The 27,123-nt window shown below is 37.5% G+C and overlaps 1 protein-coding gene across 1 annotated transcript in view; it reads left to right on the top strand.

The window, feature by feature from the left end:
• Positions 1-27,123, top strand: part of RYR2 (ryanodine receptor 2) — a 437,742-nt gene that overhangs the window by 161,041 nt on the left and 249,578 nt on the right. Inside the window, exons 7-11 of the mRNA XM_072857729.1 lie at positions 10,140-10,214; positions 10,962-11,040; positions 11,793-11,905; positions 23,180-23,279; positions 25,800-25,896. Coding sequence (XP_072713830.1) covers positions 10,140-10,214; positions 10,962-11,040; positions 11,793-11,905; positions 23,180-23,279; positions 25,800-25,896 — 464 coding nt within the window. The remainder of the gene's footprint in view (positions 1-10,139; positions 10,215-10,961; positions 11,041-11,792; positions 11,906-23,179; positions 23,280-25,799; positions 25,897-27,123) is intronic.

Raw genomic sequence — 27,123 nt, forward strand, 5'->3', positions numbered from 1 at the left:
TGACTAATCTTGTTTCACAAGCCTTCTAGCTCTATTCCAGGGTTACTTCACAAGTTCTGCAGTGACTCAGCCTGTTTCCACACATTCTGTTTTCACCACTGCTTTGGAGTTTTCTGGACTCTGACTGGCATTCAGCCCACAAAATTGAAATGCCTGATTTAGAGCCGTGGATATCCTAAGCTCCCTGTGTTAACCACAAGCAGAAGCATAGGTATCATCAAAGAGTTGCTCAGATTTTAGGTGGGCTGAATTACTGTCCAAAAGTGCCCTTGTCTCTCCACTGGCTGTTTAGTTGCCTTAGGCTAAATTAATCTGAGTTTGTGTTTTGTCATCAAGAAATATTTTTAGCTTTTCATAAGCTGTTACTGATCATGCTGGTATTGAGAGAATGAGCCTTCCTGTTTGCCAGGTGGCTGTTGCCTAGTATTAGAAAGAAGCTCTCGTTAGTCATCTGAAGTTGTGTTCAGTGTGAAGAAATTTAGACAGTGATATAATTGTGGGGAGTAAGAGGTCTCATCGAACACTTACCTGTGGTAGTCTTCAGTTCTATTCAGCTTGTAGGATTGCATCATCACTGCTGTTTTTAGATAAATACTGGCCTCCATCAGCATTGGTCTAGAACAGATTAAAAAATTGCATATTAATAATGAAATGGATAGATGAGTAGCTTTTACATTGCTATGGAAACATCATTTTGAGCATCCTCTGCTCTACAGAAATGGTTGTAGCGTCATGCAAATATTTATCTGTAGAACCACAATGAGATGGTTTTAGACTGTGGGACATCCTTCCCTCCTATTCCTCCCAGTTCCGTTTAGTCTTTTCCCAGTTTCTTTCACTTCATTGCTAATCCTGCCATCATGGAGTTTTCCTTCTCCTGAGTGAGGGCTCAAAAGTTTTCAAGATCTACATTTATTCCACATCCTTTCAGTACTTTTCTTTCTATCTTGCAGATTACTAAATGAGAGCCTTTAATTTGCTTAAATGCAGGAAGCCCTGAAGAATTATATATAAACAAAGCACATGTTCCTCGTGGTGCACTCACAGTTTTCTTTCCAAAGAACCAGCTGAGGTTAAATATTTGTATTAGCCTGCTGGTTTAAAAACTTTCATTGGCCCCTTGGAAAAAGGCATTGATGCCAACAGCCTTACATCTCTGGTCTTAACACAGGTGGTTTCTGACTGGGAACAGCATAGTCCAGGGCCTAAGTACACTTTTACTCAGAATGCATGGTAGATTATTTTTTTCAAGCCAGTACTTGTGATCAGACCCACGTTTCCTATTTGATTTCTCTTTCTAATGGATCAAACCACAATTTTGGAATGTAATGACTGCTCCTGAATGGGAAGTTGACAGCCCCAACCTGAGTCCCAGGGAAGGGACTTTGAGAAGGTTCCATCACTGGTGGGTGCAATTTCCTGCTTGGTTTATTTTTGTTGTGGTGATGGTTTTTAATTTAAGAGGGTTCAAAGCATGTAACTGTAGGATATTCTGTGTTTAATTATATACTTCTGCTTATACATTTGAACAAGGTGTCTAGATTTAGAGATAGGATTTTTTTTTCTTCATTCTGTAGTTTTCTAACAGTATAAATGTTAGAAATAAACTGCGGAGCTTCATGAAACTTAGAACACACTCGTGATGGAGAAAGTAATGCTTTCGCATTTATATTTGAAAGTGCTTTTATGGAAGCATAACTGTCCTCTGTTTGTCATGCTGTTGTCTCCAGCATCTATTTTAAGTGTAAGATGGCTGTCATTAGTAGAAACAATTAGCTTTTCCCCTCATCCAAATGTGTCACATTGATGTTTAAATATGAAGTCGGCAATATTTTTTTTTAAATACCAATTTGGTGTGTTTTGAAATCACTGTTCCATTATTACATGTTGCAGTTTTAAGCTGCTGTTAGCATTTTAAGTCTGTGACAACAATAAATTCAGTAAGCATTGATTTCCCAACTGGCTTTAGCAATAAAGTGTTAACTTAGGCTTTGTTTCAGAGGCTTCCTCCATTTTAATGAAGTGTAAGTACTCACTGCTTTAAAAGACATTGTTTTACTCCAGTGTACATATGAAATAGCCACTAAAAGTCATATTTGAAACTTCTAATGTTATTTTGCAGTATTTGCCTTGGAAAACATTTGTGAGGAAAAACAGGGAGCACACTGCTTCTTTTACTGTACAGCTGCTCTCACATGTTAAAAGATTTTCAGTGCCATGAAAATAGTTGTGTAGTTTTTTGGTTTTTGTTGTTTTTTGTTTGGGTTTTTGGTTTTTTTTGGGGTTTGTTTTTTTTTTTTAGAAACCCATTCAGAGCAGTATTGAGTGGTCCTAAGTTCCATCTAGACCATTTGGGCTGGTGTTTCCTATGACAGGGTCTGGGGCACAGAGGAAATACCAGGCTAAGCAGCTGGTTGCAATTAGGTCATAATTTATCATTACTGTAAATTATATGGATTTTATTTTTGAAGGATTTACTACTGATGTCTTGTAGCTTATTGTTTCACTTGATTTTTTTATTTTTATTTTTTTAAGTCCATCAAAACTATACTTCCTTACAATCTAATATTTGTACTGACATTTTCCTTATAACATGTGCCACTAATTCCATTCTGCTGTTATGGACTTATCATGGAATGGGGCAGGACAAGCCATTACGTCGTTCTTTAAAACTCACTGTATTATCTTGTATGATTTTCTAAAGAGTGTGCTTCATTTCCTGTGTTCTTTTGACACATTCAGTATTTTTAAATTCCTTTCATGGGTGACTAGAATTGTCTGAATAGCCATGTGCTAAATGCAATTGTTGTCAGGCTTTCTCAAGCGTTAGATTTCTGAATAATGGCAATGTTATGAAAGCTTTGTCTGTACACACACAAAACACTGAAATAACTATCCTGTTTAATTACGTGCTTTCACATGTTTGTCTTTCTCTGGTACCTCCCTGAAGCTCGTAGCTTTTTCCCTTTTTGTACATTTGGAGATTGTGTAGACCTATGAAGAAAAGTCAGCAAAGAAATGTCGGCATTTGCTTGCGGTAGAGTACTCATTGGTCTAAGAAATGTTTTCTCTAGTAGAAATAAGACTGTTCTCTTGAAAAGAATGGAAAGGTAATGGCTATTTGACTCACTCTCCTTGGATGTCACAGCGTATTCACTAGTTGTCGTGGTTTAACTCCAGCCAGCGACTAAGCCCCACACAGCCGCTCGCTCACTCCCCTCTGGTGGGATGGGGGAGAGAACCAGAAGGGTAAAAGTAAGAAAACTCGAAGGTTGAGATAAAGACAGTTTAATAGGTCAAGCAAAAGCCACGCACACCAGCAAAGCAAAACAAGGAATTCATTCACTCCTTCCCATGGGCAGGCAGGTGTTCAGCCATCTCCAGGAAAGCAGGGCTCCATAACGCGTAAAGGTTACTTGGGAAGACAAATGCCATCACTCCAAACGTCCCCCCCTTCCTTCTTCTTCCCCAACTTTATATACTGAGCATGATGTCATGTGGTATGGAATAGCCCTTTGGGCAGTTTGGATCAACTATCCTGGCTGTGTCCCCTCCCAGCTTCTTGTGCACCTGTCAGAGCATGGGAAGCTGAAACGTCCTTGACTAGCACTAGCGCAGCAACTAAAACATCTCTGTATTATCAACAAATCCAAAACATAGCCCCATACCAGCCACCACAAAGAAAATTAACTCTATCACAGCTGAAACCAGGACACTAGTCTCTAAAAATTCTCATCGTGAGGTTCTCAGAAGCACAAATGGCTCCAAAACACTTGTTCATTGTCACCATGATTAATTTACTGCAGCTTCTCGTGTATGGCCACAAGTGTAGCAATGCAGCCATAGGCACAGTGGTGCAAGTGCTACTCTGTGAATTAACGTCAATGAAATACCTGTTTTAATCTAGCAGGTGATTGCCTGTCTGCACATATGACAGTTGTGTCTATACAAAATTGTACAGATATAAAGGGTTTGTTCGCTCATGCATAACATCGTACTGCAGGATTGGTATTCAGAGTAAAATACATAAATTTTTGTTCAATCTAATTATAAATATTTCATGTTATGCTGCTTCCATCATTTGCACATTTTATTAGATAGTTTGTAGATTGTAATTTTTAAGTTCTTTTTGGCATTTTAATCCTACTTCTATTCAGAAAACAAGGAAAAGAAATATTTCCCAATGTTAACTTATTTTCCCTCTTTATTTTTGTTTCACGATAACACTCTCCATCAAATTAAGCAGCTCGGATCTTAGTAGTCTATTATCATTGCCTGGTCTAACAATGCATTGAACTTGAAAGCTGTTTATATATTTTGAATGCTGATTTCTTCAGCTCTAATTGTTGTTGTTGTATTCTAAATTCTGCTTTTGCTTCGGCAATGGCTTTTGGGTAATGAGGTGACTCCAAATTAATCTTGTATTCCAGCTGCAGAAATATTAGACTAGAGATGGGCAGTTTATATGAAATTTTCACAAGCAGTGAGAATTTGCCCTATATGCTTTCAATCTCAATTTATTGACTGTAGTGTTTACCAGTTCTGAAGGCTTTTCAAGTCTTATTCTAAATCCCAAATTCTTGGAGGATAAAATGAGGAGAAGAGTTTTGCGTTCATATAATTGATACTCCTGAATGGCATAGCTTGTAGAACTTCAACGGATAAGTTCTTCTTTGAACACAAATGTATTTTTCTCCAGCCTGGTTTTATTCAGGGAATGTATTGTCCAACTTAGAAATTACTCTGAAAATTGGAAATTAAAAACATAAAGGAAATAAGACTCATGATAAATAATGTGGTTGCTAGAAACTTGCTAGCATTATAATGCCATTCATATATTTGTGCAAAAATCTGTGGGATTTACGGATTGAATTAATCAGGATTGTGGCTTCCAAGTAGTCTTACTTGCAGTGTCTTCTGAAATACTATTATTTGAATATTACTACAAACTTGGTAAAACTTCAGTGGCACACCTCATGTTGGAATGTTGCATCTTTGCCATAGAAGTCCAATTGTTAACTTTTAAATTTATTTTATTTTAATTTTTTTTTTAATGTGGAAAATTTACAATTCTCTGCAACATCCTAGGTAGGAATGGATTATTTTGAAAATCAAAGACTCTTTCAGTATACAATCATGGCCCACCAGCTACTTACTATGCAGTTTCTGGCATAAAGATAAATGCTGAGTGTTTAGTTATGAAATGAGTCTTTAAAATAGGAAATTAACTTATAGGTATGTGCATATCCTGGAAGGCAGTTTTATAGTACCAGCTTTCTCTTCCAGTGTCTCCTGTATTTTTCTGTGTTTCATCTTTTCACTTTCCCTCCATGTGGACGGCTTGATTATAATTGCCTCTCAGAAACCTTTAAGTGGAAAATGCTTGAAATGTTTTTTTGCAACTCTCTGTTTTCTGTCTAAGAAACAGAAACAGCAAACTTGCTTGCATTTTTTTTCATGGGCAAAATAATTTTGGTTAAAAAGAATTACTTTAATCCTCTTGGGAAAAATTACCTAAAAACTCACTCCCCCATTTTTCACAAAAGTGTTTGAAATTTTTTTGAGCCGACCTTTCTCCTGTTTGGTTGCAAATGGGCATTTAACAAAATAGGTTAGACAGACTAGACAGACAAATCAATATGGCCAAAACAAGGGCAAGCTAACATAGCTGTGATTTTGTTGATCACACTATTCCTCTTTTGTACAACAGGCAACCAAATCTATATGTTAGATATCAAATTTAAGGCTAGTAACACAGAATAATTTTGATAAAAATATCAGTGAAATTTCAAACTATCTATATTAGTGACTTTGTTGGTTGGGTAGCTATGCCTGCTGTTGAGAAAACTTCTGGGCAAATCTGGAATGTTGGTAGGGCAGTAAGTACACAGCAGTTTTTCCCCTTTTTCCCAATATGATAAGCAGCAGACATACAGTATTCACCTTTGGCACAATAGGCCTGACATTATCAAATGTCTCATTCTTTCCTTGTGCCTTTGGAAAAAGTGGTGGTAGTAATGGTAGTTCAAAGCTAAATCTTCATGTCTTACTGTCAAGACTGTGTCTGTGACAAAGACCATGACTTTTATTCTTTCTTAATAAAAATTCATGTCATTCAGTTTTCCAGAGAGATTATTGAATGTGCTTCCCTGCATTTTGACTGCTACACAGTTTGTTGAACGTCAAAATATACCTTGTGTCCATCAAGATGCTCTCTTCTCAATATAAAAGCCAGAAATTCCTGGCAGTTTTCTTTAAAGTGCTAAAATTATTATTTTTTTGAAGTGCTTGCTTTTTCACCACCTATTCCTCTTTTTTTTTCTTCTTGACCAAGTAACTCAAAGATCAACAAATATTATGCTAATGGATGAAAGATAAGGAAGGACAACCAATAAATGAGGAGGGGAAATAATGGTGTCTTGCCACCATAGCCATTCAGTTAAATTGATCTCCAGCACTGAAATGAAGCTGCCAGAGAGATAACATAGTATGATTGTTTCCAATTTATTCTGTAATGAATCTGACGCTCCAGTCAAACAGAAGGTCAGTCTACTTGGATAAAAGAAAGGGTATAAATGCTGTATGTAAGAAATTAAATTAGGAGTCTGTTGTGGTTTAACCCGGCAGGCAGCTAAACACCACACAGCTGTTCGCTCACTCCCCCTTCCCAGTGGAATGGGGGAGAGAATCGGGAAGAAAAATAAAAGTAAAATTTGTTGGTTGAGATAAAGACAATTTCATAGGACAGAAAAGAAGGGGAAAATAATAATAATAATAATAATAATGATGATGATGATAAAAGAATATACAAAACAAGTGATGCACAATGCAACTGCTCACCACCTGCCAACTGATGCCCAGCCAGTTCCTGAGCAGCTGTTCCCCCTGGCCAACTCCCCCAGTTTATATTCTGAGCATGATGTCGTATGGTATGGAATAGCCCTTTGGTCAGTTTGGGTCAACTGTCCTGGCTGTGCTCCCCTCCCAGCTTCTCACTGGCAGGGCATGAGAAGCTGAAAAGGCCTTGACTAGTGTAAGCACTGCTTAGCAACAACTAAAATATCAGTGTGTTATCAACATTATTCTCATCCTAAATCCAAAACACAGCACTATATCAGCTACTGGAAAGAAAATTAGCTCAATCCCAGCTGAAACCAGGACAGTATCCACCCTTTATTCCATACCATCTATGTCATGCCTAGGTACTACCCTTTCCAGTACATTCCAGTTAATCACCACCACTTTTCCTGTCTTTTGATATCACACAGATATCATTCCCTTCGTCTATGGGCCATCCCTATAAAATGTTTGTTGAGTTCATTTAGTTCATGACTTTGAGCTTCATCTGTCGTAACAGTCCTTCAGGGCAGGAGAGACGGTGTGTGGTGTTGGATTGTTGCATGCTGAAGCCAGTTCTGGTTCCATTATTGCTGTGCTTGTCTGGTTCTATCTTTGCTGCACTTCGCTTGTCTTCATCAAATTTCATTCTTCATTCTTCAAAGTTCATCTAAGGTGATTCTTACTGCAATGCTGTTGATATGGCATATAGACACCGTAGAAGTGATGATATACAACAGTGTTATATAGCAATTAACATAATACAGTTTAATTCATTGGCTATTCTCACCCAAAATCAAATCCCCTTGAGGTACACATTGGACTTCCCCATCCTCTCGCATCATCCGTCAAGTGCACCCAGGTCCTTGAGCAAAAGCAATCCCACGAATGGGTTTGCCTTTGCCCAAGGCAGGAGTAACCCAGACTGTCTTCCCCAGCATATATTTTATGTGCACTATGAAGACTTTAATCCCCTTCTACAGTGCATAAAAGTTTTAACTGGGCAGGGCCAGCTAGATTGGCAGATCTCCTAGTGTTGACCTACCAGGTGGCTTTTGTTAAATGTGTATCCCAATGCTTGGGATACACCACCCATTGCTCACAGTGTAGTCTTTGACAGTCCATTCTATCATTTGATTTTCCTGGAGGCTGGTGCATGATAGGGGATGTGATATACCCACTGAATGCCATGCTCTTTGGCCCACGTGTCTTATGAGGTTGTTTTGGAAATGAGTCCCGTTGTCTGACTCAGTTCTTTCTGGGGTGCCATGTTGCCATAAGACTTGCTTTTCAAGGCCCAGGATGGTGTTCCAGGCAGTGGCATAGGGCATGGGACCTGTTTCCAGCCATGTGGTGGTTGCTTCCACCATGGTGAGCACATAGTGCTTGCATTGGCGGGTTTGTGGGAGTGTGATATAATCAAGCTGTCAGGCCTCCCCATATTTATATTTCAGCCATCGTCCTCCATACCACAGAGGCTTTAACAGCTTGGCTTGCTTGATTGCAGCGCATGTTTCACATTCATGGATAACCTGTGCAATAGTGTCCATGGTCAAGTCCACCCCTCAATCACGAGCCCATCTATATGTTGCATCTCTTCCTTGATGGCCTGAGGTGTCATGGGCCCACTGAGCTATAAATAATTCACCCTTATGTTGCCAGTCCAGATCCACCTGAGCCACTTCAATCTTAGCAGCCTGATCCACCTGCTGGCTGTCTTGATGTTCTTCAGTGGCCCGACTCTTGGGTACGTGAGCATCTACATGACGTACTTTTATAACCACGTTCTCTACCCGGGCAGCAATATCTTGCCACAATGCAGCAGCGCAGATGGGTTTGCCTCTGCGCTGCCAGTTGTTCTGCTTCCATTGCTGCAACCACCTGAAATCTGATAAATATCTCATTTATGGGTTCTGCCTCTTCCTTCTCCTGTTCTCGTGATGGCCCTGGTTCATCTTCATCCCTTACTAAACAAGCTGATTTTCTTGTGTATTTCTTCTTGTGTATAGGGCCGACTGATACTGGCACACGTTGGTTCTTTGGTTCAGCTGCAGTGCCTGTTGTGGGGGTTGGAATAGCTGCAGCACCTGTCGCCGGGGTTTCAGTAGCCATGCATAGGACTCCGATATGAAAGAATAATGCTGCTTATGGAGTTGTCACAATTATAGACTCAAAAATATGTATTTATCGATATTGCTTGAAGAATGTAATGTGCATAATGTTACGTGAGATGTTCTGTCAGAGGAATATGGACTTATGCTCTTGACAGTGTCTTGTCTGATAGTCTCTGCTCCTAACCAATGTCAGTCAGCTGCATCTCAGTCTAAGGAATTAATAAATCTTCAGCAGAAGTTGAAAAGTTGCTCATGCTTTAACAAGATTTATTTGTTCTTTCATGAGTGGTTAAAATGATTATAGATAAATAGAAACTGTAATGAAAATACTGTGAAAAAAAATGGTTGCAGTTTCTTGGGATAAAAGTGAATTTTATTACTTTCATTTTCTTTCACTCAAGATTTATGCTGCATTTCTCAAGAATAACATTTACTCGGGCATGATTTCTGAATTTTCAGAACCCCCAAATCCTGTTGAGTTAGCTTGGATGTCTTTGAGCACTTATGTGGCCTAGCAGATAAAGAATTCTGTCTGATAGTATTTAAAAACCGTGGGGCAAGGAGTCTGGAGGTTGGTGATCTTCAATGTGGTTGATATATCATTCATTAATACTTTCTAGTAAAACAGGGATAGTACTCCAGAAGCTCCCTCTGCATACCTTCTGTATAGAAAAGTGTATAATTTGGATAGAAAACGGGTGAATATGGAGAGATTTAACAATACATAAGGATGTAGAGGGTAGTGTGACACACATCAAAGCTGCTCTTCTCTAGAGGCCACCTGCTTTCATCCCAAGGAAGAAGGATTCAAGCTTCTAGAACATATTTTGTGACAATAATTGGTGACGGTACAAAGTACGCCATTTTCCCTCATCAGTGAATTGAGCACTTCTAGTAGAAAAAGTCAGTAGCTTCTAGATTCGCCTGTCCAAATTCTACTTTAGATCTGGCCCAAAGACTTAAAAGGTCAATATATTGAGGCAATCAAAACTAAAGAGAACACATTAATAAAACTACCTTCTTGAACTAATCACTGAATAGCGTTTTATAAAGAAACAGGCTTCTGTGTCACAGGGCAAATACAGATTGTCCAGAGATCGATGAGGATTTCTTTTTTTTCTTTTTTCTTTCTCAAAAGGCCTGATTTTATTACAACATACCAGTATATCACTTCTCTTTATCTTTCAGTCTGCACAAGGTGGCGGTCATCGAACACTACTCTATGGGCATGCAATCCTGCTGCGCCATTCCTACAGCGGCATGGTATGTAATAGGGGTCGATAGCAGCAATTATTTATTTTTTGTATGAAAGTTATGTTCAAAAGTACCCAGACTATTGCCATTTACTGATATCTGGAGAATTATTCACACCAAAGAGTTATTTTACCCATGGTTAATGGAAACCTTTGTGAAGAGTAGATGCTTGGAAATACAAGCTGGTCATATCTGGGTAAGCGCTAAAACTAAGTCTGGCTCCATAGTGATGAGTTCTCTGTCAGGCTGTTTTGAGTTGGTGATTTCTCATTTCTTTTCCCTTGGATATTGCATATTGCATAAGCTGTGACTGAATCCACAGCTGGCATCTGGCTGGCAACCTGAATATAAGTTAGACACTGAGTTGAAAAGGAAATTCCTTCTTGCACATATTTTGGACAGAAGCCTTAGTCTTCAGTTCCCTGATGAATTATACGGGTTCCAAACTCCTTAACTACAAGTGAAGCTTCATGGAGCTGAACTTTGTTGCAACCAGCTTCTTTATTTCCACTCTCATCATTCCCGTCTCAGTGGAAAGATAACCTGAGTAGGCTGAGAGGTTATTTTAGAGCATATATCTTTGCCAAGTCTCCTTGAGTGCCATTCAGTTTATCAGGCATATATGTTCTTGATAGTAACCAGTGGGGATAATTTAAGAATAGTTAATCCTGTGTTAGTAGATTGGTGGCTTTTTATATTTCAGTGGATTATCAGACGTGAGCAGAACTAGTAATGCATGCTTTTTTCTTTTGATAGTATCTATGCTGTCTTTCTACATCTCGATCTTCAATGGATAAGCTGGCATTTGATGTCGGATTGCAAGAGGACACAACAGGTAAACACTAGTTTTAAAGACTATGTAATGAAGAATACTTTCAGTCTAAAAATCAGAAGAGACCTATAAATACATATAAATCACGTAAAAATTAAGAGTATTTTAAAGACTAAAGAAACAAAACTTAATATTTTTCTGTTTTACACATTCAGTATCTTATCTTTACATTTTCTAATAGATGATGTAATTTCTCTGAGATAAACATGTCTATTGATATTTAAATATAAATTTATAATATTGAATATAAGTAAAGGAATATTCGCAAGTTGCTGTTCTTGTAGAAGCCTTCTGCTGAAAATTTTTTAAACTTTTATTATTTTAAATTAAGATTCTATGAAAGTTTTAAAATTGCTGGTGACTTGGATTTATTTGTATTTTTAAGATGGATATAGCTTCTTACAATGCCATCAGTTTGGTCTAATTGTTTAATTAGAAGTAATAAGAATGCTTGTTTTTTAAAGCCTTGCTCTGGCTAGGAGTAATAACAGTGATAACAGCAACAATTGAACAGTTCCAGGATCAAAGAGATTTTTTTCTGAAAAGCATGTTTTACAGTCAAGAAGTATATCTGAAAGCAAGACTTATCATGGTAACAAAATTTGTGACTTTAACACTTAGAACTATTCCAGGGAATTAGACACCCACTTCTGGTGTCAGAACTTTAGGACTGAGATAAATGTGAAAGTAATGGCAATAATGTTGGGCATTTTCTTTCTAATTTCTTTCTCTGCTATTACTCGATAATGATATAGGTGAGGCATGCTGGTGGACCATCCATCCTGCTTCCAAGCAACGATCAGAAGGAGAAAAAGTGCGTGTTGGAGATGATCTTATTTTAGTCAGTGTCTCTTCAGAAAGATATTTGGTAAGTTCTGTAAGAATATTTGTACAGTGCTTCCTCTACAGAAAAAACACTTAATAAAAGTCTTATACTAAAGTCTGGTTCACGTTTCCACCTCCACAAAAGTATAGCTTAAGGTGTTTAAACTGGTATTTGATACCATTTTGAAAACCAAGACACTGAAGGTCTGGAATGTGTGACATTGATATGTGACTAATCTAATTTGTGTTCATTTCAATAATGGAAAAGAAGTTGAGAAATTTACTAATGAAGAAAAAAAGAAAATACAGAAAAAAGAAATCTGTCCAACTTGCATAATTGAGGTGTTTAGAGTCCCTGTGAGTGTTCAGAGGTTAACAGCACTATCATATATTAATTAAAAATGTGTACGAAAATTTTGGCATATTTACCTTAGGTAGATAGCATTTTGTGGGGTTTAAATGTTCATATTTTCTTAGGATTATGTACAGTGCAATATGTACAGCTACTGACATGTCATAATTAAATATAATTAAAATACTTAATAATTAAATATAATTGAAATATTTTAAACCTTTCTGTGGCAGCTGCATTTTATCACTGGTTTAAATAACTGTATTCCTCATCAAAGTATCTCCCAGTTGTTCTGTAATGAAACTCTTCAACACTTCAAGATGAATTCTGTATTCTTGGTGTTGCAAGCACCTGAACTATTCTATCTGGGAAAAAAAAGATGAAAATAAGAAGAAAATCAGTCTGCTGGAAGCTTCTGTAAAATCAGCCCGAGTGATTCGGCAAATGTAGCTACAACTAAAAAAAGGATCTTTAAAGAGGAAGTGTTTTTAGCTTTGACAAGAGGACTGTCTCAGATCTGCGTAGAGCATTAAAGTTTATTCTACATTATTCACTTTTTTTATGCTATGAAACATTATTTCTGAAAGTTTTTTAGAGTATTTAGAAAAAGAAGTGAGTAGTTTAATAAGACTTAAAAATAATGTTTTATTTCTTTTTGACAAAACTGAAAATGTTCTCCCTTCTTTTGGAAACACATAGAAAAATGAGAATACAATTATTAGAATGTAATTGTAACTTCTAATTAGAAGCTCAGTAACTCATTTAATGAGTTATTTTTGTAAGTAGAAATTCTGACAACTTTATGATCATCCTCACATTTTAAAATTATTTTTAATAACTACTTTTATGAGAATTGTAATCAGACTTACTGGAAAAGCAACTTATTGTGGACAAAATTAATGAGAAATCTAATTCATGAAAAGGTTTTATTTAAAGACATTGAATGTTTTTGAAAGTCACTGAATTGCTGAATTGGGTTGCTGAAGTTGAATTTTGCCCCAAATTGTGTGTTTGTGTAGGTATATGCCTGAACTCATACTTTCTGCCCTCTAATTAGTAAATCAGGTCAGCCTTTTATATTATTTAGTGTTTGTGCCTCAACTGTTGATTCTCAAGGCTGTCATATGTACTTTTATACAGCAAGAGACATGATGCTGACTGCAGAGACTGATTTTCCTCAACAACATGGTGTTAATGCGTATACTGTGTCTTCCATGCAAAATATCAATAAACTCAAAATAAATTATATTTTCAGTGTAGAGAGAAATGACACAAATCTATGTTCTTGATATTTTAATCTCTGTATTATAGTCTTAAAATGGTTTAGAGCTAGAGTTTAATGAATAGTTATTGGACCTATTTCAGTTATTCAGTTCTGGTTTGATAGTAAGAAGGAGCAAAGATTCAGCAAATTAATTTTGCTCTTACATGCACTCACCCCCACATTTTTATGAACAGATGTTTTTCCAGACTAAATTAAGAGCTGGGGAACTACATAGCTTCACAATCATAAAAATATTTGTGTTTTTGCTACCTACCCAGTAGTTATATTAGCACTGTAAATAAAGCAATGATACTTTTATGAAAATTCCAACAGTTGATAAAGACTGAACTAGCCAGTTACTAATGAGTGAATATTTTTCATGAAAGCTGTCTCTCCATCTTAAATGGTTAGTCTTAATCCATTAGGCCACCTACAAAATAACTTCAAAGGATGTACCTTTGAGAATAATCAGAGCATTATCATTCTGAGTGCAGTGTCATGTTATAGTCCCCCTTTTCTACAACACTTAAAGGAAAGTAGCAACTGATACCTTTTACCGTAATTAGGACTGTGGAGAGATGAAATTATTTTTATGAATCCACTTGGATAGTGAGACCAAATAGGCCCTATTGAATCCATTTGCGGAACGCTTTTTCTAAGGGTGAGGTGCTCCTCAGAGATCCCTTGACAGAGTGACGTTCAGCAGGATGCTGAGAGTTGGGTTTCTGTGCGTTGTGTGCTTACAGTTAAAACCTTAGGAAAAGGTAAGTTTTCTATCAAATGTTCTATGTGTATATGCTGTTAGGAGTAGGGTTCGAATGTCACCTTTTTATATTGCAATATTGCTCTATGTTTTCAAGAAACTTGCTAATTATGTCCAAATTAAGACAAACAGGTTAACAATCCTGGGGCAAAGATGTGTATGTAGAAATAACAGGTGAGTAGAATTCATTCACAGGGCATGGCTTTTGCAAAAGGTAGTCAGAACTTAGTTTAATTTGTATAATACAAGGGGAGAGCAGAACTATGTGAGCAGAACTATGTCAGCTTCATAGGTTAGTCTTCCAGTTGTCTGAGTGCAGCTTAATTACTTAATTTTTTTTTTCCCCGTTGACTTTGTGACTTCATGATCTCAGTGTAGTCAGTAGATTAGTGTTTAGACTTAATTTGGTTGTCAACCACTATTAAGTTATTAAGAAAATGTCAGGACTTTCCTATAATTCCCCTTCCCTGCTTTCCATCAAAAAAAGATTTTGGGATGATTGACTTTATTTTTTTGCCCTGAAGAGTCATCTTTTTAATTGCAGTGAACAAGTGCTAAACTGATAGGAAGATTAGTGTTGAAATAGTAAGCTCAAGGTCCACAGATATGGATTTTGGCTGTTTGGTGACTCACAGCAATGTCCCTGGGCAAGTCATTCGGTTGCTCTGACTCTCATTATCCCTACCTATACAATAGGATTTTCGATGCTTATTTTTCTGTGTAGCATTTCTGAGGAAAAGCACTTACGTAAGTGCTTGTGGCATTATATAACGCGCGAGCTGCGCTATTGCCAGATCCTTCAGGGAGGAAACTTGGCTCTGCTGAACCCTCTTAGCATAGGGCAAAAAGCTGTAAATATTGCCACCATTTAAGTTCAAGCCCGAGTTGCTCTGTTTCCTTTCTTGAAGCAGTGCAGGCTGATGAACAGATGTAATATTTCCAGCATGTTTCCCCATCTAGTACATATTAGCATGTACCCCTGCACGGAGGTTTGCCTGTGCCTATCGTTAATTATATACCGTGATTGCTTTCAAAATTGCCAATTTTCAATAGTTTAGAAATTCAATTAATTGTAATTTCTTTGAAATTCATGAAGCCTCTGGGTAACTTAGTCTTTTAAAAATAATTCAAGAAAAAAGATCTTAGACATGAAGTTGAAATACAAAATGCATAAATGAAGATAAAAATGAAAATTAGTATCAATGAGGTCAGTGTTATTCTGGCTAAGAAGTCAGGAAAGAGGAAAAAAACCCCAGCTTTGAATCTACAGTGCACAGATTTCAGTATAATGCAACAATTTCTGCACTGTGATATATACATAGCTGCTGAGTTGCTGTCCTGACTGTTATGCTGATCTGCAGCTGCATTATGCAAATCTGTGAACAAACCTTGAGATTTATTTCTTTGACTTAAATTACTTTTTTTTTTTTTTTTGAATACTGGAAACTAATATGAAACTAATTGGAAACTTTCCTTTGAAGTGTAAGCTTTTCCTTGAAGATTTTTATCATGGTTAACTGATGACAGAGTTCCCTTTCAAAAATAATATCATCCAAATTAGATCAAATTATTTGAAAGGTGGAGCTAATATCTGTCATTTGTCCTGGACAGGAGGACCGATTCCTGAGTATTGGAAAGGCACTCCCTCTGCATCCTCTTGCATCAAATACATTGTTTATTTTCAGCTCTTAGTTTTAATTCTCTTATTTATTATCAGATCCTTGGGACAGCTTCTAAATATCTGTAGCATTTTTTGGTGCAATAGTACAGTACCAGGGAACATGGCATTGTGTGATTTTTTTTTTTTTAGTTAATTTTTAAAATTTTATTCTGTCCCCCTTTCATTTTTTTTTTTCTAAGAGTATGAAACTCAGTATTGGACTTTGCTGTCTTCTGTGTAAGTTCACAATTCCATCCTTTATTTTTTGTTGAAAAATAGTGAAAAAGGTTTTTCTTAAAAATAATTTGAATCTGCATAAACAAACCTGAAATTAGTGGAACCAAGGTAGTGTTGAGCTGCTCTGTTACACTGATCATAATGCAGTTCCCATGGAGTCTTTATACAATTTGAAATTTTATTGTGGAGGCTGGTAGATCTTCCCGATAATTAAGGTTGTCAAGCTGCTCTGCCTTATAAAATCCTGCTTCCAAGTACTTATAATCAAGTGCTTGTAATGTAAAAAAATACTTATTAGAAATAGTAGCATCTATTTCTGTGTTGGGGTTTTTTTTGTTTATTTGTTTTGGTTTTTTAATCAGTCTGACATAATTTTTTTTTTTTAGTTCATCCAGAAGAGGTGAGACATCACTGAGCTTGAAGACAGGGAAGAAAAAAAATTTTTCACATCATTAAGAAAATTAATCTTGTTTTCTTGAAAATGTTGAGCATCCCACGCTTTATAACAAATACAGGAAATTAGGAGTGTTCTTGATATCACAAGTGTACTTTTCACTAACTTTAAAAAAAGAAAAAAAAGAAAAGAAAGGTAACAAGCCTATCCTTGCTTAAACTTAGTAAAGAAGCATTCTCCTGAAATAACGCAGCTTGGTCATGCCCAGGGAAGATTTTTTAAATTTTCTTATAGTAGCTAAAAGTGATGACTGTCTATTTTGCATGAGCTAGACCTCTTGCGCTTCCTGTGTGCTAAAGAACTGTTTAAAATCCCTCTACAGCGAATAATTAAATACACCCCAACCCTGGTGGAACGAGATATTCCTTGTAATGGGTGGCTCAAGGCAGGGATGAAGTCAGGCACTGTATTGACAGCTGAGAACTCAGTGTCTTATGTGCTGTCGGCGATCTGCTGTCATTTAAGATATGTGGAGGAGGAAGCTATGAGAAAGTAGAAGGAACAAAAGGCAGGTGATGTAGCAGGGACAGGAGCCTGGGACTGAAGTGGGAAGGAGGGAAACTGAGTGGGACTTGATGACTGGCTGAGAAGATTGGCAGCTGAAGGCAGGCAGGCAGTAAGGGACTAACGAATCATCTGGGGCAAGAAGCTGGTGACAAGGGAGGAGTGGGCACCTGCTGGTTAAATTTGTGTTAGAAATTTGGGGCAGAAAACCTGTGCCATTTTGGCAGGGAGAATTGAAAGAAGAACCAGTGGAGTGGGACTGGGAATGAAGGACGACAAGAAAGATCTGTAGAGAAGGAGTGGGCTGGCTGGGGAGTACAGAACTGCTGGACAAAGATCCAGAGAGGGGAAAGTCTGGGGCCAAGAAATGAGAAAAGAATTGAGGGGCAGGAGTTGTGGTGAGCTTCTGGAGACAAGTCTAATGCTGGCTGACATGGGAAAGAAGAGGTTGACCAAGAAAAAAAACCAAAAGGCCATGCTGAGGCTTTGTAGGTCTGAGGAGAACATTTTGAAGCAGAAGGAGGTCCTAATTCTGGGTGATAAGGTAGGCTGTAACTGTTTTGGGAAGCTGTATTGGCTAGGTGAGAGATAGGGGACTGGGATGAAGATTTGGAGAGGAAAAGAGAGTGGGAGAGGCCTGGAGCAATTAGGCTAGATAACGGCTATCAGCAACTATCTAGGAAACCCATTGTATTAAGGCACAGCAGTCACCCGTGGTATGCTGACAGACTACTCCTGTGTTAGTTTAGGTGGCAGATGTCTGAAAAGTGGTTTTAAAGTTTCTGTCTCTACCTGTGGTTCATGTGGATGTCAGTGTGATGCCACCTACTGTAACTGTGGGGGGTTTTTTGATCCCCTTTTTTTTTAAAATATAGGAAAATTACATGTAAATTATACCACAAAAATTAATTTTCTTAGATTTTGAAAAACCACAGGCATTAGAAAATGCGAAAATTATGTCACTGATATATTTTATAAAATCTTTTAAATATACAGTCACACTGACTTTTTATGGAACACTATCTCAGTGCTGATAAAAGTTTGACGGATGTGTCAGGGCTTAGCAGCAGAGAGGCTGTAGAATGAAGCAACTTTGAAAATGAAATTTCAAGCTGGGAATTGCAGGTGGAGGATTGGTGGTATGATGGTTAGTTAATTATTTTCCTGGAGAATTAGATTCTGTACCAGACTCTGCTATGGAATTTGCTGAGCAGATCATCTTTTATACCAGGCTTGCTTTCAAGTGGTCACTAACTCTTGATTCCTTAGCAGGAATATTCTTTACCTGAGTTGTGGCTCTGAAGTCTCCTCCTTCTGCTAGAGGTTGAGGTCCCAGAGTTGCTCAGTCTTGATACCTGCAACTGAGGTGAATGGAAGATGTGCCTTGAACATTAAAACTGTATATAATGCAGTCTGCAGTGGGCATTAAACAGGTCCTTGTCACCTCAACTTGGGCGTCCTAGATTAATTAAGATTTCCTAGTGTAATCTATGTACCTCCACTCCGCATTGGAAAACGGGCTATAATGCTACTCCTTTGGGGTTTTGAGAAAATGAATTCATTAATATTTGTTGTGTTTTGTGACATGCTGTAATTGTTGGTAGCAAGAAAAAACCCTATGAAGAAATTAATAATTCTCTTTTCAAAGCTTTGAAGAATTGACTATACTGAATAAAGCATGAGGCTGCAGACTGAAGATTGAGGAGAAAACAAAGCACTGAGCAGCTGTTCATGAACTCCTTTATCCTGTATATACGAGGCAGCACTTGTGAAAAAAATTGTACAGGATCATACCATTGAAGACTGTAATATGATGCATTCCCCAGAAGCCACTCTTTTTCCATAGCCTACTGTGTTTGACATTTCCTAATTTTTGAATACTTCTGTAAAATTAATATTTTGTTAATGAAAGCTCTTGTGTCTAATCATACTAAGTGATAATCATTTGGAAGCATAGTAGCTGATGTTTCAGGCTTTTTGTGGTTATAGCACAGAAGGAGAGCTAATATAAAGAGGGGGATGCAGACTACCCCACCTACCCTCTGAGGGTCCTTATACTTTCCTGCCATGCATCTGAATTTTCATTTTTTGGATGCAAAATGTTTTTTCCTTCCTAATTTAAAAAAAAAAAAAGAAAGAGAGTATAGTTTTGTGTTTGGGTTTTTTTGTTTGTTTGTTTGTTTGTTTTAAGTTATAGATACAGGTACGTACTTTTTGACTTCTTTCCCGAGGTAGAAATATCTCCAGTGTGGACATCTTCCAGTTTTGCTTTGCCTGGTCTCAGACTGACTAAGTAAAAGTAGTGAAACATATGAAGTGCTCCCCCTCACCCTGATGCGTACCTGTCGTGGGAATGGTGTCTGTTCAAGACTTGGAACATCTCACAGGTTCTTGGGTCATTGAGGATAAGTGCCTAAATGGTTTGAAACTGCTCTCTGTCCTGATCATTGTAGTAATTTTAAGACAGTTAGAGAGAAAGGGGAAATAGCAAGGGCTGTCAGAATCTCCATGTACAAAAGAGAAATAGATTAAATTGGATCATGTCTGTAGCCTCCATCTCTGTACCAGCTGGTACTAACTTTTGAAGCAGAGTGGTTGATGCTCTTCTTGTGTACGCTACTTAAGCATTCTGGGAATTGCTCTGCCTTGTACGCAGTTCTCAAAATGTACCAGAAAATAAACTTTCTTTATTATTTTTCTTTTGCTATTCTTGCTATTTGGAATGGCCCAAGATTGAAGGCAGAGATATCATAATGTAAACTGCACATAGAAATAAATGCTCCTAGATGAGATGTCAGTATTGACACACCTTAGCCAAGAAGAAGCCTGAAGGAAAAGTTTTGCTTTCTTTATGTTTTTTTCTTTGCACATATGCATGTTTTGGAGAACAGAAACTTTGAGGCAGACTGTGAAATTTAAAATACATCATCTAGTTATTTAGAGCTGTTGTAAACACAGCTATGCTGCTGCAATCACTGCTGAAGAGTTCTTGTGGAAATTACTATCTGATTCCTAAGCTCTCTGGTGAGCTTGAATACACTGTGTTCTTCTTGAAGACCTGGAAACAGAGATGTGATTGTGTTACTTTTCTGCAGAGCAGTACAGAGTTTATAACATGATGGTAGGTTTAGTTGGGAAACCTGTAGCAGTCTGGGAGATTTGAGTCTTGGAGTTTATCCTTGAGAAGCTGCCTCTAGACTATAGTGTTAACTTGTATTCATAAAGTAGCATAATTTAATTCTGAAAAGTGATTAAAAACCTATGGCAGGTTAAATGCTGGTTTAGGAGATTATTACTCTATCAGTAGAGAAGATAAATCTAGCTTTTTCGTTGAGCCTGGACACCAGTGCAGAAAAGATATTTGGATGAGACAGAAGGCTGAAGGACCTGTCTATAACGGTGAAGACCCATACCAGGATTAGAACAGACTCCTGAAGGACTGAAGCAGGACTCCTGAACCTAACATATTTCTGCTTTGCAAATGTTGTTACTGCATACCTGAAAGGCGTGTGCTACACATGTGGTTCTCATTGATGATGGCAACCTGCTACTTCTGCCAGATACTCTGTTATGCCAGCTAACAAAGATCTGTGTATTAGGTGCAGAGGCTACTCAACGTCAGTGTGAGTGTCATGTCCACATCCTGGATGTTGCGTTATGGAATTTGTGTTTCGTTTTGACAGTTTTATTGTGCTGAAAGTACCAAACCAAGCAGATAAGCTCCAAATAAGTTACAAACAGGCAGCAGATTGCTTTAAAACACCATTGAGGTTGTGAAGTATAGCACTGAAAAGTTAGGCAATGCCAGGATTAAGACTGGCATCTCTAATCTGTTAGGGTTTTTTTCCTATGCATTCGATGTAATTGAATCCTTGAATATCCGTTGACAGGCTACCTCCTGTACATGGTCAAAGCTTCATTTTATTGTTTGCTATGGATGGTGTCCAGGGGATGAACACCATAGCATATGGAACTGTAGTTGCCAAGACTCCTGCCTTCAATTGTAAGTTGAAGGATGCAGCAAGCAATCTAGGGAAGTGAAGGAAAGAAGAGATTTGCAGAGATATTTCTCTGCTTTGGTGGTCATGTGTTGTATTAGGTCATTTAAACCATACTTTTTAAAGCTTTAATTCTCTGATGACTCGGCTTGAGACATCTGGGTTATAATCAGAGCTGCAACTGGAGTCAAATGAATGGATAAAAATAACAGGTGCTCTGACGAGAGATGTCAGCGATGTATTTTTGTTCAGAGTCCTATCTATAAAATGGAACGCTAATTCAGTTGATACCATTGTGTGTGAAAATAAGTTCATTAACGTGTACAAAGCACACAGTTGCAAGGAGTGCTCTGGTGATGGCAGATCTAAATGACAGATTTATTATCCTCTTCCTCTTTTCCCCACCCTGAATGATGCGTTTTCCACAAAAAGTAATATTCCTGCTTCGTTGTGCTGGTTGAATTGCTCATTGTCCCTAACTGGAACCTGTGTAGTGATCTCAGAGAAAACCTAACTATAATTAAGGGCAAGAGGGCAGAACTGGGACTGGAGGTGTGCTGGGGATTGTAATTTCTCAGCCTGGTCTGCCATTGACTAAGTTATGTAATTGCAGTAAGGGGAAAGTAAGAAGTGAAGTGGTGGTTTGTTCGTTGAACATCCTCCATTACATGTGCTGAATGACACTGGCGCAGTGGAAAAAATGGCTTTTGTGAGATCTCTTACTTTGTATGTCACTGGCTGTTATGGGAGCCATCTAAATGAGCTGATGTGCTATTTCTTGTACCACTGTACAGCGAGAAGCTGTGCAGGCAGGAAGACAGAAGGACTCTGCACATGTTGTTGGGAATCTACCCCCTTCTGACCTCCATTGCCATTTTTCTCCTCTGTATGGTTAATAACTTTACCCAAAAGGTGTTAATGTTGGTCACGACATACAGAAACAGAGACCAATACTACTGTATAAACACAGTTACTGTCCAGTAGTTTAAAATAAAGTTTTGATAAAAGTGTCTAAATGTTACTGCACTTGAAAAGCTATTACCTGGTAGGATAAACAGTATACTTCAAAGTAGCTGCTTATTTATAGAATGCTTGGTTCTATAATCTTATAATTGTATAATCTTATGTTGTTTGGTACTTAACAGTATATCAGTGGAACTGACTGATAGTATGGGACAAAGGCTTTTGCATGGATGAGATATATAATATACCTTGAGATTAGAATTTCTGAGATGATAATGCCACTGAACTAGTTGGAAAACACATGTGCGTGTGTGTGTGCTCGCGCACACACACACACGAAGAATTCTGAGAAGAGAAAACATTTGTGGCACTCACCGGAAAGACCTGCTCTTTGGCAGAAGATAGGCAATAACTCAGTAAAAAATGAGCACCCATTGAATGCTTAGGCAGGAAGTGAGCCTTTCAGGGAAAGATAGTTTCAGATTTGCTTGGATCATGAAAACGTCATACAAGAATATATTTTGGGAACTCCCTTACATGCCTTACACACATTGATTACTTGATTTCTTTGATCTGGTGGCAGTTTTAGGAAGCCAGTGGCCCATAAGAAATAATTAAGTAGTGAGTTACACCTGAAATACAGATTAATGTCCCATCCCAGTATTCAAACTTTGTGGAAAATCCCATTGCATATAGAAGGAAGAACACCAATGTAAGGGCCCCCCCCTCCCCGCAGCATTTAATAACCAGTTCTTCAGAGCGTTTGCTATGGTCTAAGACCCCAAACAGGTGACCATTCTGTGCCATTTAGGTATGTCTCTCTGAGGCAAATATGTTGTTATTATTCTAGCTTTATTTCTAATGTCCCTCGAAGAGTACCCAGGTCTGATTTTGTGTTTACTCATTCAGTCAATATGAACAATTTCACAGAATCGTATAGGTTGGAAAAGACCTTTAAGATCATCGAGTCCAACCGTAAACCTAACACTACCAAGATCACCACTATACCATGTCCTAATTTATGTACAAAAGAGCCAAGAGAACGTTTGATATTATTATTGTATACTGTAATGAGATTTTTAATTAATCCCAAGTAAAAGCCTCTCTCTTTCCTGGTTTTAGCATCTCTCTTATGGCAATGGTAGCTTACATGTTGATGCAGCCTTCCAGCAGACGCTCTGGAGTGTAGCACCAATCAGTTCAGGAAGTGAAGTTGCCCAAGGTAAGATTGACTCAACTTTAATTACTGAAAGACTGGTTGTAAGTGAAATACATGAAAAATCAGATTATTCTGCCAAGCGTGGCTGAGGTATGGGAGTGGGTTTCTCTTATGTAAACATTCCACCCAGTAAATAAATATATACATGTTCTGAAAAGAGAGAGGGAAAATTACACTGAAAGGGACACTGATGGTTTTCTACATATTTTTCTTCTGAATACTGACCAGCTCATTCAAATCTCATTTTGCTAAAGGTATGATAATGTTAATAAATTTTTTTTTTTAAATGGCTTTTGGTCCTGGTTTAAATTATCTCAGATTATTCTGATGATGTATGCAGTTGTGGTTGCATGTTCCTGAGACTGAGTAAAAAATGTTGTGCAAGAGGACTGGAAGCAGGATGTGAAATCCAAGAAGTTAAGTGTGGGAATGGTTTTGTTGGGAAGAAAAATAAAGGGAGGAGAAAGACAGAAAGAGACAGGCTAGAACAACTTTTTTTTTTTTAAATTTTATTTAGGAATTAGAAAGGTTTTTTTTAATGCAACTTCTGACATGAAAGGACAAGGATCCCTGAATTTATGCCATGCTGGTTCCACAGAGACGAAAAAACCTCATCTTTTCAGAAAAGTTTGTCAGGATGTAAAGACTAATGATTTCTAATTTCCTACAGAATCACTGTTTTGAGTAGCTTTTATAGTAGAACCATAAGAAGGTTAAAGCTGCAGGTCCTTTCTTTCTTACTGCCTGGGATTTTTGGGTACTATTTTTCGAAAAGGCAATACACTGAAATTTCACATCAGTTCTTTTTATCTGGCATATTTTAAAACACAGTAGTGGAATACTCTTGCAGCTTTGCTTATTCAGCTTTCAGGGACAGCATTGCCAACACCTCCTTTCTACATACTCACTGTGTTTTTAGACCATGAGAATCATTCTGCACATACAGATTGTCTGACATGGTTTCTATTGCAATCTGTTATTTAAAAAAATGCTAGTGCATTGCTTAACAATTTCCTAAACTTTATGGAGAAAACCTTTCTGTTGATGAGAGGAGAAAACCTTCTCCTCTCCAACCTGTTGCCTCTTCCTATAAACTTCATTCTCCTTGTCCTCCCACTGCTGGCATCTCTGGTGTGGCATTCATGTACAGTTTATTCCCAGTACATTTATTCCCAGTATTTCCAGTGGCATGCCAGTACAGTTTATTAGCTTAGACCCAGATTTATGCTGTGCCACATATCTCTGGTTGGTGACCCTTGCTAATGAGACCTGCCTGGCTGTTTGGGAAGCAGAAGTCCACAATGATAAGAGTATAGTGTCATGTTATGCACTCATACCAACAGGAAATAATGTGAAAATGATGTAATATGATTTTAGCAGCTGTGCATTTCCCTGCGTATTTGCTTGGGTTTTTGTTGCTATGCCTTTCCATTTTCACTTTTCTCAGGTATAGACATTATCTTTGTTAAACAGTATCTTTTTCTAGATACTTTTCTAGATACTTTTCTAGATACTTTCTAGATTCTTGGTGGTGTCAGAAGGAATTAGAGCAAAGGCCTTATTCTAGCAAAACTGGCAAATACTCCTGTAATCAAAGTTGTCTTGTTGTGAAAGGAGAGTGGATCGGACACTTAGTGTGTAAGACCTTACTCTATATGCCTCAGTAAAACTGTAGCCAAACGGGAGAAAATTACCTCAAAAAGGGGGAAGAGGAAAATAAAGCTAATTTTGTTAGTATCTGCAAAATGCTTTGTCATCTTCATAAACAAAATGTTCGTGTATAGGAATAACTACACTACAATACCCTCTCTTAATCAAAACTTCCCATTAAAAACAGATTAATAAGTGAATTAATTAATTAATAAGTACATATCTGTACCTGTACCAAGTATTTGGCTTTGAACCTGCAGGCAGTGGTAGTATAGGCAGTACAGGAGTTTCCCTTTGGAGTTCAAATAAATCATGATTGTAGGCTGGGAATCTTAAGTCAAGCAGAGCTTTGAGGGGATCTTCCCAGAAGTTTTTCTCACAGAAAACTTCCAAAGACACCAAAAAGGATTTTAAAGTTAAGTAACTAACTAAATCAATTTTTGTTTTGTTGGCATATAAACTGGAATCCTTAACTTAAATTTTGATTTAAGTTAAAAAGGGAGTAGGTAAAATGGAAGAGAAGAGTCTCCCACTTTTTCTGTTGTAATCTGGGAGGGAAGTACTTGCTGCCTTGTTTCCATTGCATCAGTCTTTTTCCGAGTTGCACTTACTCTGTACACTCCCCTGTCTGTGGCTCTCTTTCTCCTGATCCACCCTTTCCTACTTGCTGACTTGGAGCTTTTCTCGCTTGGCAATGTTCAGCTGGCTCCCCAGGGTACAAGCTATCTTCCCCTTCTTCTGACTCTCTTTTTACAGTAAAATACCAACAGAAAAAAATGAAATAAAACTGATAGTATTTATTACAGTTTGAACTATAGTTTTACGTGTTGCTGCATTCAGACAAATGCACTTGATTTTCTCCCTTTATTCAAGGATATCTGATAGGAGGGGATGTTCTGAGGTTATTGCATGGTCACATGGATGAATGTTTGACAGTCCCTTCGGGTGAACATGGAGAAGAACAAAGAAGGTAGGTTTCCAGCTTATAATAGAATAATAACTAATGTTGCTAAATCAATATTGTCACTGATAGTACAGATTTTTGAAGGATATTGTGATGAGATGTATTATTCATAAGAAGCAATATTGTTGAGATGAACTGTGGACATGAGCCTCTTGCATTTTCTTTTCAGTATTGTTCAAGTCTGATTTCGCTTACCAGGTGTAAAAGCAATAGTGATTTTTGATAACTTATTGTTGACTTTACTGACTTAAAAACACTGTGAATGAAATGTGTTGGTTTCTTTACTGCTGTTTTTTTTCTGTAATCACAAAAATTTCCTCAGGACAGGGTATGTTAAGATTACTGCCCAGTCCTTCAAGGCTACTAATCTGGATATTGACCTCAGGTCTACCTGTCATTGTAGTCTAGAACTTAATTTATGGCTATTTTCTTGACAAAAGGAATCCTAGAATGGAAGTAGAGAAGGGACGACAGCTCGGTATGTGTGTGTCTTGGTTAACTAATAAATCCAAATGGTGAGAAGACTGGTACTGAAAGTGCTATGTCTCAGTGGAGCGATTAAATGGGTGAATCAAAGTCCTGCTTATTTGCTCTAATAAAATATACCCTAAGCTTCTTTTTAGTAGGGCAGTGTCATATGATTTAGTCCTACCTTCAGCCTGAAGATTGCTAAATGATAATGATGATTTTGGAGTAGTTTGTTTAATGCAGTATATTGGGTAGCTTCATTTCCATGACAATGAAAGTGCTATTCATTCATTTCCAAATGAGTTTTCTTGGTTTGCAAATAGAAATGTATTTTTTATTCTATTTTATTCTTATTTGTAAAGATAAGAACAAGGCACTGGAAGCTCTCATAAAATATAGCAAAAATCTTCTATGAATTTTTAAATATTAATGAGAAAAACTTCAGAGTTTTCTTATACAGCTGCTAACCAACCCTTCCTGGCTATTTCTCATTTTTAGATAAGGGAATAGTTTTTGAACACAGAAGATGTTTCAAAATTTTGAGACTTAAAATGTGATTAGTTTATGTTTTAATTTTAGTTACTATGTAATAGACCCGATTACAGCTTGGAGTTTATTGCTGCTGCTATTATCCTCACCCTGAAAGTGGTGAAAAGATAAGATGATAAATAGGATCCTAAAGTGTTTTCTCTTATTTCAGTTTAAATCCTGCAAAATTCCTTTTCAAAATTGTAGTTGCAGTGTAATTGAAGATTTATAGGATGA

The sequence above is a fragment of the Ciconia boyciana genome, chromosome 3 (assembly GCF_034638445.1).
Source record: "Ciconia boyciana chromosome 3, ASM3463844v1, whole genome shotgun sequence".
NCBI lineage: Eukaryota > Metazoa > Chordata > Aves > Ciconiiformes > Ciconiidae > Ciconia > Ciconia boyciana.